The following is a 15,578-nucleotide window of genomic DNA, read 5'->3' as shown; positions in this document are numbered from 1 at the left end:
ATATATGTCTGGGCTTAATAGCCCAGTATAAGGCCACATGATAATGGCATATAACATCTGAGAGCCAGCTTACCTGGAGATACCCCTGGCTTCTCCAATGGCACTCAGGCGTCAGCAATCCCTCCTAATGCTGACCCATCTATGCCTCTCAACTGCACAACACTTTTGTTGGTAAGCTGCTCAATCAGAGGTGTGTCACTCAGGTGCCAAAAGGGAGGGGTAATTCTGGCTAGGAAAAAAAACATTTGGTATCCCAATTGCACACTGAGTGAAACATAACTACATAATAATCAGATAACACAGAGATTTTGGTTGCGTATATCTGCAGATATAGGGCTAAGCCCCCAGGCCGTACATCAAGGAATCTCTGTCACTGGGGGTCCCTAATACTGGGTATGTGTCTGGGGTGTGGGCCCCCAACATGCCGACACAGGCTGAGTACTCCAGGGCAGCACACAAATGAAAATTAGTAGGGGTTAATAAGAAGCACATAGGTGCTATGTAGGGAAGTGAAGGTGTGATTAAAATACAAAATATATACAATGTGATAGGAAAAAATAAGTGTTAATAAAGTGTTAGGGTGTGCTAACCTGGAGCAGACCAGCCGTATCAACACGAGGGGCACCACACTCCCAAACCCATCCCATTAGCAGTAACATATATGAAAGGGTGTCAAGGCAGAGTGCAGGAAGAGGCCAAAGTCCCTGCTACAGTGGGGTCTGAAGTTTTTAGCGCCTTTTTTACCCCCCGTGAGCCACTCCTTTAGTTGCTTCCTCTGTTCCTAGTGCCTCCCCTTGTCTGAGAATCACGTGGAATCGCCCATTCTCTGAGCTCCTGTTCACAGGCTGCGATCTCCGCAGAGTTCAGCCTGTAAACCCAGTTCAAAATGGTGGGTGCCATTGTGGGGTACCCGTTACCCATGATCTCGCCCTATGCAGGAAGCCGGCTCTGGGGTCCCCCAGGGTCCAGGAAACCTCCTTTTAAGGAGTGCAGTGATACCAGACAGTGCCTCTCTGCACACAGGGAACTGACAGGACGCGCTTCTGTCAGCCCCTGCTGCACTGTCAGTGTGAGGATTCACAATGAATCCTCACACTGTTCCTGCCTAACTAAGATGTAAAAATGAATAAAAAAATAAACACCCTAGCTACTTTTCTTCTGGCTGCAGCCCTTCAGCATAGCACACACTACGGTGGGCACCTAACACGAACTGAGGTAGAGATGGGTCGTTCGCGAACGAAGCAAATCTTTTGAACGGATCCCATGAAAGAACGATTGAGCTGCCGATCCCAAAAAGGTGATCCGTCGTTCTTTTACTTTCATTTTCGTTTTCCATTACAATGTATTTGTCTGATCTCAGCACTGCCACCTGTGGCAGCTGAGATGTACTGACTCCGGAGACTGAGTTCAATGCTGCTACTGCAAGTAAAAGAAAGAATAATAAGGCTGCTGCTGCTAGGGATGGCCATCGGTGCAGACGCCATCGATGGTTGCCATCGATGGCGATTCTGCACCCAGCCATCGATCAGTGTTTTACTCAGTTATGTTTGTTCTTATTTGTTCAGCTCAATAATTTTTTATATAAAAAAAGTAAAAAATAATGGGAATAAATGATTGTAAGACAAAGTATGCTTCGTTATTAACAAATTACCCCTTCTTTTAAAGTGGATTGCTGCTCCGCCTAAAAGATACGGATCTTTTCACTGACTGATCTGCTAGATCCCAGCTCTCGCTAGTGACCCATTTTGCCCATCTCTAAGAGGAGTCTGGGATGCAGAAGGGAGGAGCCTGCCTCTCAAAAGCTTTAGCATAGGTGCCTGTCTTCTTCGGACCCTCCTACATCCCATGGTTGAGCTGTGTCACCAGGATACATGAAAGAGAAAATATTCTGTGGACTTCGGTCCAAAGTTGTTTTCTTAATATTAGACTCCAATAAAAAGTTTGGATGAGTCTGGTCAATAGGCCTATTTATTTTTCAATGGGAAAATGGGAATTTAGGACAGTTGGAAGAACAATGGATGAAAGAAAGCTTGATTGCCATGCTGGGTTTATGGAGGGGTGTGATGGCTTCTCTACAGATGTATAAACTGTACGAGTCCAGCTTTCTCTGGGGTTTTGAGGTAGAGATACAATGGGCGAGATTCAGCAAGCTGAAAATGCCGTAAAAACCCAGTTTTCGGTGTTTTTACCACATTTTCATATACAGCAAAGCCCCATTGCTGGGGCTTCACTACGGGGGGTTACGCCAGTTCCTATTTGACGTAACCCCATGGAAGCCTATGGGCTTCCCTTCGCGCCCCCCCCGCCGATCAGCGCCGCTACCCCCTCACCTGTGTCCGGGCAGCCTCCTGCTGTGCTGCCCGGACCAGTGATTTCCTCCTGCCTGCACCACTTCTGAGTGCAGGGAGGAGGAACCGGAGCCCTTACAACCGTGTAAGGGTTCCGGCAGGGAGGTGGGGACCCGGTGCACATCGCTTTTGCGTTAATAATCGCATATGTTACTGCATATGCAATTATTAACTATGCGAATGCCGGCGATGTGCACCGGGGATTATTAATGAATCCCGCCCACTGAATGGATCCACAGAATAGATGCAGAGCCCATTTAGTACATTATGTCCCTCTCGAACAGATGCAGGCTATGTATCAGACCTGCTCAGTCCTTGTCCTGCTTCTTCCCCAGATCTCTGGGCACTGTGGTGAATAGAATGTGCTGCTGCTAAGGTAGTAATAATCCTAGGTATTCATTATATATATATATATATATATATATATATATATATATATATATATATATATATATATATATATATATATATATACACACACAGTATACATGTGTGTATATTATAGCTGCTCTTGATTATCTTACTGCTATAACTACTGTTTGGCCTGCGTTGCTGGTTCTTGCTCCTGATAGTCCTGCTGGGTATGGCTGTGTCTCCTGATTATAATGTCTATTGTAGTCTGAAAGCGACATGCTTCTCTGTTCCTCGGAGGGGAGAAATACTTCTCATTGCTAATTCCGTGATGACTGTGACATGTGTTTACTTTTTGTTATGTAGGGGAGAGGTTGGAGGAAGGCGTGGGGGCTGGTCACGTGCCCCCCCTCCTATTCTTCTCCTCCTCCTCCTAATCATCCTCCTCTCCCTCCTCCTGCTCCACTCACTCCCTTTGTTGTTGCCAGAAGCCACACGTATTGCACCCATCTCGTGGCTGGTGACAGAAGCTGTGCTGCTCGGAACAATACCCCGGCCAAGGCAGCCAAGGGGCAATCAGTGCGGACTAGCAGGAGGAAGGGAGGGGCACACACACATAGGACTGGGAGGGTACCCCAGTACTCCTATACTCCTTACACACTACTGAGGATGGCTGACTTGCATCCCGTTGTTCATCATTAGAAGCCGGTGCGGGTCTAGGGGGGAGGTGTGCGTGCAGCTGCGGGGGGTGGCATTACACGCTGACCTATATGCATGCGGGTGACAATCACTGGGCATCACTCTCCTGCTGCTGCTGGGTATGTTATCACAGGGGTGAGCCAGGCATAGCCCCAGCAGGAGTGACAGAAAGGCTGCTGTCTGCGAGGAATGCATAATACTATCTGCCCCTCTGTACTGGAGAATCAGGGGAAGGCTCCCTGGCGCTATTGATGCTCCTGGCCTGCCGCAGCAACCTAGCACTTCTCTCGCCCCGGCAGCATCATCTCACACCAGCTGCAGCAGCATCCTGCTCCTCGGCCATGGAAGCGCTGCATCCTGCCTCCCGGCTGCTGGGATCTCTCACTCTCTGGTCCACATCCTCAGTGTTTGTCTTCTTCCTAGCCCTCTCCGGCGTCCAGGCGTCCAACCAGCTGCCCAGCGAGTGCCACAATGGCAAAGGCAAAGGCATCAATTGCTCAGGTAAGCAACCCATCTGTATACCAGTCATTATGTCACCCACCGCTCCGTGCCTGCTTGCTGGATCATGACATCTGTGTATGCAGCCATATGTACATACAGCTCTTACTATGTGACACACAGTACAATGGCAATGAATGAAGATGTGTATATATATATATATATATATATATATATATATATATATATATATATATATATATATATATATATACACACACACACACAATTACAGTAGATGAACAATAAGATTTTTAGTTTTTCTTAAATGTTTCAATAAAAATTCATGGTATGTGTTTATTTTAAATACAATCACATACTTTATACACAATATTGTGAATGTAAACGTTAGAAATGACACCATTTATTTTCAGAAATATATGATTGTGCCACACTTTACAGTATTTCTTTGATATATGTATCTGTGATCCCTTAGCCTATTCTCTGAAACAAAGAGCACTGGGCCACCCTACCACCCAACACTATTGTTTTAGCATATTCCTGTCAGATCGGTGCTTTGTGAACAAAAGGGTGTGCAGGTCCTTATGTGCTGTTACAGTATGAAGGCAGCTGATGGATGACTGCCTGGGCACTGGCAGGTGGATGGCAGTAGTCATTAATAAGTAAGCCGCACCCCTTGGTGTATTTTCCTGGGGTGTCTCTGCGTTCTGTGTCACTTTCTGCATAAGTCAGGGGCTAGGAAGAAGTAGCCAAATGAGTGCAGATTGTGCCATGTGACCAAACCCTTAGGACTGGAATTGACACAGAAAGATGATTGTTCTGGGCAGATCAAATAAAATAAAGCCTTAGCAGCTGCTCCTCTCATGCAGAAAGTCCATGTTCTGTCTGCTTGTGATCACATCAGTGGGTCCCCGTGCCCATCGTAGCACTCCTACTTTAATGTAATTCATGAAAGGATAACATTGCTTGTAAGAATTATTCATTTATTATGGTTCTAATGCTGACTATGGTTTTATTGGTGTAAGTCTGCGCTGATGTGTACTTGACCTAATATGAAGTTTTGGTTAAACTCGTTAATTCCTGTTGGGTTCATTTATTTTTGTCCCTTAAGGGATGTTCATCATTGGCATAATAACTGAATCATATGCTAATCACTCATTAATTGTGTATTTCTTTATCAAGTGTTATGGCTACAAAGCATAACCTAATATGTATTAATGCGAGAATATAGACTCATTCTAGTAGAATTATGCAATACAGTGTTGATTTAGTTTGATCTCATTTTATCCAGAATTACTAAATAATGATTCATGTTGTGCCTAGATGGTGTTTGTCAGTTCCTGGTTTAGTTGCTGTGCCGTAGGCACATAAAGAATTTTCATTGGAAACAAATTTATTGACAGTATCACACAATCTCATGAAGAAAAATCCCATTTATACAAGTGGTATTTCATTATATAATTCAGTCTGCACTGGCATATTACTATTAGGGTCTTATATTTCAATCCCAGTGTAAGTGATGGAAGGTAATATCCATCCTTGTAACTAGTTCCATTATATTCATGTATGCTTGTTTTAGATTCAATATTTTGGATTTCATTAACTGTATTTTATGTGGGGCCGGCGTGTTTTGCTTCTATTTCAGTCTTATTGATGCGTCATATTTTCTCTTTTTTTAATTAGTTTTGTAAAGGCAAATGTTAGCAGATATTAACAGCTTGCTTTAATAATCTATATAGGTCATTTGAACACATTGTAAAAAAAGAAATGAACTACCAGGATTCATTTATCCTGTGCCCTACTGTGAGACCCTGCAAAATAATTCTTCTTTAACTGAAAGGTCTGCGATACTCTCAGGTTGAAGATAGGCTCAGCATGAACTGACCTGGTGGTCGAAGGTTATAAAATCAATACTTAAAGGGCTGTTTTAAAGTTCTAATAACTATATTAATCTTTGATCAAATTTGATTTATATACAGCAATTAAAAAGACAATTCAGTGCTTGCTAGCACTTAAGCACAACACTTAAATTGTCCCTGTAGCAGTGTAGAAAATCAAAACACGTAATTTGCAAATAAAAATATATATATATATATATATATATATATATATATAAAAAAAAATATATATATATTATTTTATATTATGTATTACAACCCTTTTCTTCCTTTAAACACTTTCAATTAAAATAAATTGCATTAGAAAGCGAGCGTATGATTCTTAGTTTTCCGTACATTTGAAATAAAATAGAACATTATTTTACATTTTTAAATAATTTTTTAATTATTTTAAATTTTAAATGTAACAAAGTTCTTCTCCTGACCTACTAAACAATTATAATACAATTCTATTTAGCAATTGAGCTTACTATGTGCATTCCACTGCCCATGATTGGTTGGATATTAAGAAATACAAATGTAGAATCAGAAAATAAGGTAGTACATATTGCCATATGGATCTGATAAGTAAGAATATACAAAATGCATGTGTTTTACATGTGGTCTAGATGTGCTTAGGTGAGTCCTGTAAAAAGTTTTAGGGAAACATATGCAAATGTAAAAAACAATACAGAGTAAAGTTATGTGATATGTTCCCTTACCATTACAAGGCGTAATGCATTTGTGTAATATAAGGTGATTTGGAAATTGATGCAGAAATTATCCATGGACCATTGCTTTTGTATTTGTGGAACATTTCTATTTCCTTTAATATACTACATAAAATCTCAACATTGCTTAATTTCCAATGGGTATATGCTATTAATGCTTCTCAGAGATGCCAATGAACAATGGCAAAACAGGTAGTAACAGGCATACACTTGCTTTCATTTTGTGAAGTATGCTAGCAAATCAACACATTGGATTTGTTTCTATGGTTTACAACAGGTTTTGGCAATGACCATTGTACCATTTTCAGCAAGTCTTCACTGACATCAATAACTATTCTTTCCACACAGAAGATAATTCATGAAAATACAATGTCTTTTTTTGTATAAAGCAGTGGTTCCCAAACTGTGCGCTGTGGCTCCTTGGGGTGCCGCAACACAGTGACAGGGGTGCCACGGCACCAGTGTCCCTAGAAGCAGCCTCCTGAAATTAGTGCTAGGCAGGTGCAGGGAGTGAGCGCTGGGCGGGTTTGAGGAATGAGCGACAGGAGGGGGACAGGGAGGGAGCGAGTCAGAGAGTCAGCCGGCCCCAGGAGGGGGGGGGGGAGGAATGATGGCGCTTACCTGTGCCTGGGGTCAGACGTTGGCGGGTGCAGAAGTGTGCACAAATGTCGCCTGACAGGAAGATACTGTTGCACAGTAGGAAGCTACAGGGGTACAGGGGGAGTGGTATAATAAGTCATTTTCACATGGAAAGGTTGAAGCTGGCAAGGGGGTGGTGGGTCCAGGACAGTGCTGCATAGAAGGCATAGTAGGGGGTTATAGGGCTGAGGGTGGGTGGCAGAGCCGGTTTAAGGTGGGGGTTTGGGGGTCAGTACCCCTAGGCCCCCCACTCTGAAAGGGACCCCCTCCAGCCACGGATGGAATCTCTGTCAGCAATCCGATCCACGGCACTGCTCCCCCCGCTGCAATATGCAGCCTGGGCCGGCAGGGCCTGGTGTGCAGGCTGCAGGGTAGGAGTCAGAATCCAGCCTCTTGCCCGGCCATGGCCCTGATGTCGCCCTGAAGCCCACCTGGTCATCGCCCTCCCGCCCACCCACCTGACCATCGACTGCCGCCCATCTACTGTCTAGGATACAAAATGTGCAGGTTTGGGGATTATTTAATTTTTATATATATATTTTAATATTATGGGGAACAGTGAGGTGTAGCTGTGATGGGGAGGATGGAGATGTGTTGGAATGATGGGGATGGAGAGGTGCAGCAGTGACTGGGAGACGGAGAGGCGTAGGGACAAAGAGATGCAAGGGTGGGGACATCGCTACCTGTGTAGGGGCCATATCATCTGCCCGGCGATTTAATATACACCATGCTGGATATTAATCAGTCAGGACCAGTGTTCTTACTGGAGAACACCGGCCCTGACAGATCGTTCAGCACACAGCGCTGACACATCATTCAGAACTTCAGCATCTCCCTGTCTGTAGGCCACTTAGGATGATCAGTTTTGCCCAGCTATTCGAAATGGCTACAAATGAAGCAGTTCTTCTTTCATCCTACTACAAATCACCAACCTTGCTATAAAATGAATCGTATTTTATATGCATGTGAATTTTCACACAGGCCATCTTGTTACCCATATTAATTATTTTGGCTTAAGGGTGCCTTGAAAAAGTCATGAAAACCCAAAGTTTGGGAACCACTGGGATAAAGGATTTTATTAATGCCTATTAATTTAAAAATCTTTTATAATTTAGAAAAAGCATAAGAGATTTCAGTTCTACTGCACATGACTGGACCGGATATCATGTACATCTGTACATTGTCTGGCAAAATTATGACTTTTACTGCTCCTGGCCACCACCAAGGCAAACTAGTATTGCGCAGCTGCGTAGGTGGATGAATTAGAGAAAAAGGGACAAATGGTGAGAGAATACTATCCCTAGTGTTATTAGTGATAAATAGGCTCATTGATATGAAGCAAGTGTATAATTTCAATGCACAGTTTGTAATAATAAAAGACTGTAGATAAATACTCATACATTACCATTTGGGCAGGAGGGGCATCTGCACATCTTGCAGTAGTAGACATGAGTATTGTACATATTTCCAGTTATCACACAATTTAACTTATGTGAATATTTGCTCTAGCACCAGTGTAACAACACACATATCACTCATGTCTACTTATCCTTCCAGTCTGTCCTAGAGGTAAAATATTAGTGATGATAGATGTGTTGATATTATTTCAGTTCAAGGTATAACTCAAGGAACCTGGAACAGAAAGAACATGAGCTCCTTTTAACATTTGTTCTATAAGAAAGAAGGTATAGATTTACAGGCTGCTACAAAAGTGAACTAGTAGCATGTTAGTTAGCCAGTCACATCCCACCACCTATCACTAACAGCTCAGTATGAATGGTCTGATGAGCAGCAATGGAATGGAAAACTATCTAAATGATAAATATTTGGCCAATCGGTAGCAGTATGCAAACAGGGATTGTTTCATTTAAATGAAGATCCTTCAATATTTTACTGATGTTGTTTTCCTCCGTCTGTGCCCAGGATCTCACATTCGCTCCTTTTAATCCTTCAAAAGAGACACATAAATAGTGTGATTATGCTCAGCACTTTATATCCTACTTCATGGTATCAGAGAAGTGGCAGAACACATTCATGTAGCCATAGCAAAACTTTCTTAACTCCGCTTATGATGATGACGCAAGAAACATCCTCATTCAGCCATATTTCTTCAATTTTAGGAAATCTAGACGTGTGGGAGAGTACGTAACCCACCTAGGTGCACTTTTTTTTGAAGTGTGGCTATATAAATAACAAAGTCCCTGGTGATGAAATACTCGAATTGTGTATATGTAAATGTATATATATATATATATATATCATTATATGTATATAATGGTCGACAGTGACTGGGTCAACATACCTTAAGTTGACACTGCCATAAGGTCCACACAAGCTTATGGTCAACATAGGCAAGGTTGACAACCAAAGTGTCCACATGTGTCCCACTTGGTACATTGACAAATAACCTTAATGTTACCAAAGTGCAGGTACTGTAGGAGTAAAACTGTTTGTGCAAGTTTAGGATCAAGTCAGTGTATACAAACTAATGTTAAGCCAGTATATTGCTAACTTTATTCAGCTGGTAGCAGCTCTGAGGCCTAGCTGTTGATATTGTGTAGTGCGTTTACATACCTCCCAACTGTCACGATTCCGTCGGGACAGTCCCGATTTTCGGGTCCTGTCCCGACGTCCCACCCGCGGCAGACATTGTCCCGCTGCGGGGGGTGGCAGTTGGGAGACCCCCCAATCTAGTAGAATAGACGCTGTGCGCATGCGCACAGCGTCTATTCTCGTATGAAAATGAGGTTGCGGCTAATTAGCATAAGCCGCGCCCTCATTTGCATACGCCCCGCCCCCTTTCCGGACGCTCGCGTCCCTATTTCCTCCGGACGGAAGTTGGGAGGTATGCGTTTAGTCTTTTTTAATCAATAAAGTTATTTGTATTTGCAGTAGTTTGAGTCCTTATGGCTGTGTTGGGGACTTTTCATTAAAACAAACATTTAAGTGTGTCTATCTTAATTATATCTTTCAATAAACATATATTACAAATAAGCCGTACATGAATTCGGAAAGTAATGAGACTATATCCGGGAAAAACTATTTATTGTACTTTCAGATACATTGGATTAATAATCTTTAACGTATGACCCTTGATACACAGTTGAAAGCGTGTCTGCCAAGCTTGGTACACCACCCTGGAAGGCATTAACAGCAACGTCCTTGAGGGCCCTTGTTGTGGCCGCTTACACTTTGTCTATGAAACTGGTGTCATTTCAGGCTGCATTTGATCTGGGGGAACAAAAGAAGTGAGCCAGGGCCAGTTCCGGACTGTAGAGTGGCTGAGGCAGCATTGTCACATTGTGCCTGGCCAAAATCTCCCTCACTTGCAGCGATGTGTGACCCGGCGTATTGTCGTGATGGAGGACCCAGGTAGCCTTTTTGTGCTCCCGATCATACCCAAAGATCAAAGTTTCTTCACTCTGTCAAAAGGCTCACTTTGCACATGCTCTAAAAGTTTGCAGGAAATAGCCACATGCTTGTCTTGTTGATCATGAGTCAAAATCTTAGGGACCAATCGGGCATACACCTTTCACATCGCTAATTTATTTGTCTCAATCTCTTACACAGTAGCTTTTTCTGCTACCATTCTAGCATTCAAACAACGGTCAGTGTTAAAAACATTGTGCACCTTGTCCACATTTTGCTCATCTCAGCTTATAAGCGAGGTTCGTCTGTAACGTCTTCTCTACCCTCCTTGAAGAAGTTAAACCAGCAGTAAATTTGGGCTTTGGACAAGGATTCCCCCCCGAAGGCCTTTTTGAAGCATGGCAAACATCTTGGTATCCAGTTTTCCTGAGTTTAACACAAAAATTGATTGCTTATAGCTGCTCAATGGTGTGCTCCGTCTCGAACCTCGACAGAGGTAAAAAAAGGACACATACAGCTCGATCCATACACTTTAAGGTTTACAGGCAACTGCCACTGATAGGATTGTGTAGCTGAGACACCCCCCTAACCCATCCTGACCTACAGCGTTGCCATGCACCTTTTCTGCATGGTGTGAAAAAATCAGTCTCATTACTTTTATGACAGACTCTGTATTGCTGTTAAATATTTTATTTCTGTTTTTCTAAGTTCAAATAAATGGTTATTCTGGTATCCTCCATTGGGGGGAGAGGCTTGCCCTAATAAATGGCCTTTTCATCACTTCCTAGGGTAATTGAAAGGGAAATTTACTTAAATGCTTAGATGTTCTGTGTTTTCCCTATGAAAATCATTTTAAGGGACCACTGGCTTAGAGCTATGAGCAATTATTGATTCTCTGCACCAGTGAAGATTTGTATCAGATCATTTTTATCAGCTGGCTAAGAAAGCTGCAATGAAGTTGGGTCCTTTGTAAGGATGGAGGCTAGGATAGCTATTTACTTTAGGTCATTAGGTGAGATCATTTGCTGATTGATGTTGCTGCCAGCAATTGTTTTTTTATAATATATCTCATTTTGTATATAAGATCTGTCATTAGAGTTTCTGCTCATGTCAGCTTGTTTTTTGAAAAAATAAATTAAAATGTATAACCATTGATTGAGCAGTTTTCTAACATGGAAATGAAAACAATATTTAATTTCATCACATTGTTAAATATTGCTCTGAAATATTTCTAATATGACTTACACATGCCAACTATTCACTTTATCTAAGGAAAGTGATGCCTTGGAGGTGAATTTAATATGTGGAATTTTGTCACCAAGATCAGTATATGATCTGTATAAGTAAGTGGGGGTGGAAGCTATGGGGCCCTGGGATCGCTGTGCGCATAAGCTGCTAGACACAACTTATTAGAACAAACAAAATAATATCTGGGACTATTGTATCCTAAAACTGCTTAAATGATTATTACCATTAAGGTTCTGGAAAGCAATTCCTTCCCTCCTCTAAAATGCTGCTTTCACATTGCCTAAACGTTTAAGACCCAGTCTAACTAATGCAACAAATACTTCTGCAAACAGGGGGTAGATGGATGAAGCGGTGAAAAGAGTGAAGTGTGCCATGGCAATCAATCAGCTGCTATCTACATTTTGAAGAATTCACTTGATAAATGTTTCTTCATATCTGATTGGTTGCCATGGCACACTTCACACTTTCTCAACTGCATGCATTTACCCCATGCTTCTCTATGGTGAGAGACCCCAGGGGTCACAGGACAATGTGCTGAGTACTGATTGGTGGAGTCGAGGTTACACCAGTAGGTCAGGTAACATAGAGGAGAAAGTTGATGGAGGTTCTATATAGGTGAGATGGCACTGTGATGCCCATTATCCCTATGCCACACACTGTGATGCCCATTATACATATGCCACACACCATGATGCTCATTTGTCAGCAGTGCCAGTACCTCTGTGGAACTTCCAGCAGCACCTCTTCACCAGCTCAGCCTCTGCTTATCAAGGCCTCCAGACTCACTTTCAACTTCCACTAACAGCACTGACTGTGCCTGTTGAGTGTGGAGGTCTCGGGTGTGGTTGTGTATTTTCACAGGCAGGCGGACGGGAGTGCGCGCATCTCAGATGGGCCGCGCATTGCACCATGGATGTGCAATGCACAGTAACGTGAAGTGTGGGCATCAATGTGTATGTCGCTGGAACTCCATTCACCCGGCCGCCACGCAGCATGCAGGAGAGTTTTACCGCCACTGATTAGAGCTTCCGGAGCGCCGTTCATAATTTTTAATCAGAACTTCAGGTCCGTAGCATTCCACCAGAAAAATAGCACTGATTATATAATACATTATAAAAATCCACGGGTCACCTGGAAAATATAAACTGTGCGAGGTACTTTAAACTGAAATTAAGAACCTCTGCACTAGATCAGTGGTTCCCAACCTGGGGTACGTGTACCTTAAGGGGTCTACTTAGGGTTGCCACCTCTCCAGGATTTCCTGGATACTCCCTGAATTGGTGGCAACCCTCCAGGCCATTTTTGCAATCTCCCGGATTCTGGGATTCTCCCGGAATCTGGGTGACTTTGAAAGCCTCCACAGCCTCCCAACTGAGTGTGCACACTGTGAGGGGCATAGGGAGGGTGGTTGTGGCAGAGCACAAGCTCTGGTGCCAGAAAGGCCACAGGGCATGCACAGTGCGTCTCCAGCACTTGGGAATTGCTGCCCACCCCACAGCTCCCTCCACCTCCAGAGGGAGAGGAGAGTACAGAGGAGCACTGTGCAGCCAACAGCTTAGGATGCTGCAGCAGCACTTCCACCCAAACTGAGGCTCAGAGGAGAGATAAGCGGCTGCTACTGTGCATCAGTCCCAGGGCAGAGCCATCTGTGCTGTCAGCTGAGGAAATAGTGAGGCCAGTGTGGAGGGGAGGGATTTGTGTGAGTGGATGGTCAGTGTTTGGGGCAGGTATGCATGTTAGAGAAGTGAAGGGGTGGGGGAGGTTGCTGTGAAGTTGTTGTCACTGGTGTCAGGGTGAGGGGAGGATGTAGGAGGTATCTCTGTAGGAGTTGTCAGTAGGGGAAATGTGTTATTAAATGTAACAATAGGCACTTAAATACATGTTTGTATTAGAGACCGGGCCCACTTTTCCGATGAGGTCACGTCCGTTTACAAAGCCACGCCCATTTTTCCGGGAGCACGTGCGCACATGAAGGTGGTGAGGGGGGAAATCTCCAGGAATCGAAGATGCCTGAGGTGGCAACCCTAGGTCTACTGCAGACCGGTTGGGGAACTTGAAAATAATATTGGTATTGGCAGAAGAAGAGGAAGAAGTCTCCCGATGGTGGCCGAAGACTCCAGTTGATGAGGAGATGAACCTTGTTGCGTCACTTTTGGTTATGTCTGTTTTGCCTGACCAGCAATCCACTGGGAGCTGCCCGCACTGCCCTCAGACATCAGTGTTCATCTGCAATGTGTTGACACAGGTGGAGGAGGCAGCTGCATAAATCCTACAAGCGTTAGCGGTAACCCCAGAGACAGGACTCAGCCAGCTGCCAGACACAGAGGGACCCGATTCCTGACCACGCACTACTCCACCGCTACTCCTTAATAGAAGGACACGCATAGGGATACACATACTGCTCAAACCACTTTACTCATAAGTACGGAACATATTTATATTTTAAATTGAGAGGAAGGGGAACTTATAAATGAAAAGCCTAATCAAGGGGTACAGGAGAGAAAAAAAATTGGGAACCACTGCACTAGATCTACCGGTATTACTTGGATTTGTGGTACTGCCAAGGTCTAGATACATGTAGGAGCTCTGAATTTCCTAATGAGTATTTTTTCATGCTCACAGACACACCTTCCAAGGTGCAACAGTAATAAAAATGCTAATTAATGCAAAGCTGTTATCCTACAACAAATGATTAACCAAGATAACTGTGAGTGGAAGGAATGGCTTCTAAACCTGTCTGGCACTGAGTAGTTTCATACATACAGGAAGCATGAATGGACATCCAAATATCACAGCTCTTCTCAGCCACTTGGCTGCCATCGCAAAAGAGCTTAACAGACATTTCTGAACATCAACCTCTGTACATTTATGAGCATGCGATCATTTAGGCCAAATGGCGTCATTTTAGCTTCCGATAACAAGTGCCTTGGTAGGAGAGAGCAATGTTTTAATGCCTTGTAGGTCATCAATTCTGGTTTTATGTGCTAGAAAGTTATTCTTGTCTTGAAGCTTGAACCTTTTTCCGCAGCCCTTGTTTTTCTTACATTATACTCCCAGCTCTGCAATCTCTGTAGTTACCTGCCACTTTAGCCTGAGCTCCAAACTTTTATTTTGTACCTTTTCTGACACTTTAGGACCAGCACTTGCTTTTTCTCTTCTCTGCAATAACTCTGTAAAGATATATACTTGAATAGGTAAGGCTGCCTGCATGCAAGCCTCAGGGGCTAGAGAAAACAGACAGCCAGTACAAAGATTCACCCAGTGCCTTGAATTATTTATTACAAGTTATCTGTAACAGAAAGTCCCACATTGATGACACTGTTTTGGAGTCTGCTCTCAGAGATCTCCACGCTGATTTCTCGGTTTCTTTTTTCTTTTTCGCCAAATGAAGTGCAATGAGTTTCCATATGCCTTATGTCGAAATTAATGCAAATGATGTCGATGGGAATCTGTATACAGTGGAGGAAAGTTTGTAATCTGAAAAATGCAAATAACTGTACAAATAATGAACACTAATATTGACTCAGAAATTCACTGCCAAGTAAATTCAGTTTAGCAAGTTCAATGCAAGGTGAAGGCAGTTTTACATACATTATCATTCATAATATTAAATGAAAACAAATATCTACATGATATGATGACCTATAGCTGTCAATTTATATGCACAAGGGGCCTGATTCAGATGCGGTCACAATGCAGACGCAGCAATACTTTACAGTGAACTACAAAGCATTGCAGCCACCCAGAAGTGAACAGAGACACTCACCAAAGCCATGACGGCATGCTCAGCAACTGCATATTCTGTTCTCAGCAACTGCATACTGCTGATGCGAGGAACATCGGCTACCTGAGTGCCT

General features: G+C 43.2%; 1 protein-coding gene across 1 annotated transcript in view; it reads left to right on the top strand.

Annotated features, from left to right (window-relative positions):
* Positions 1–3,158: 3,158 nt before the first annotated feature.
* Positions 3,159–15,578, top strand: part of TMEFF1 (transmembrane protein with EGF like and two follistatin like domains 1) — a 209,251-nt gene continuing 196,831 nt past the window's right edge. Inside the window, exon 1 of the mRNA XM_083188421.1 lies at positions 3,159–3,899. Within this exon, the coding sequence (XP_083044547.1) occupies positions 3,650–3,899 (250 nt within the window). The 5' untranslated portion in view covers positions 3,159–3,649. The remainder of the gene's footprint in view (positions 3,900–15,578) is intronic.

The sequence above is a fragment of the Crinia signifera genome, chromosome 5 (assembly GCF_055691185.1).
Source record: "Crinia signifera chromosome 5, ASM5569118v1, whole genome shotgun sequence".
Classification (NCBI taxonomy): Eukaryota; Metazoa; Chordata; class Amphibia; order Anura; family Myobatrachidae; genus Crinia; species Crinia signifera.
The sequence above is the reverse complement of the archived record's forward strand: the minus strand, read 5'-3'. Positions and strand labels throughout refer to the sequence as shown.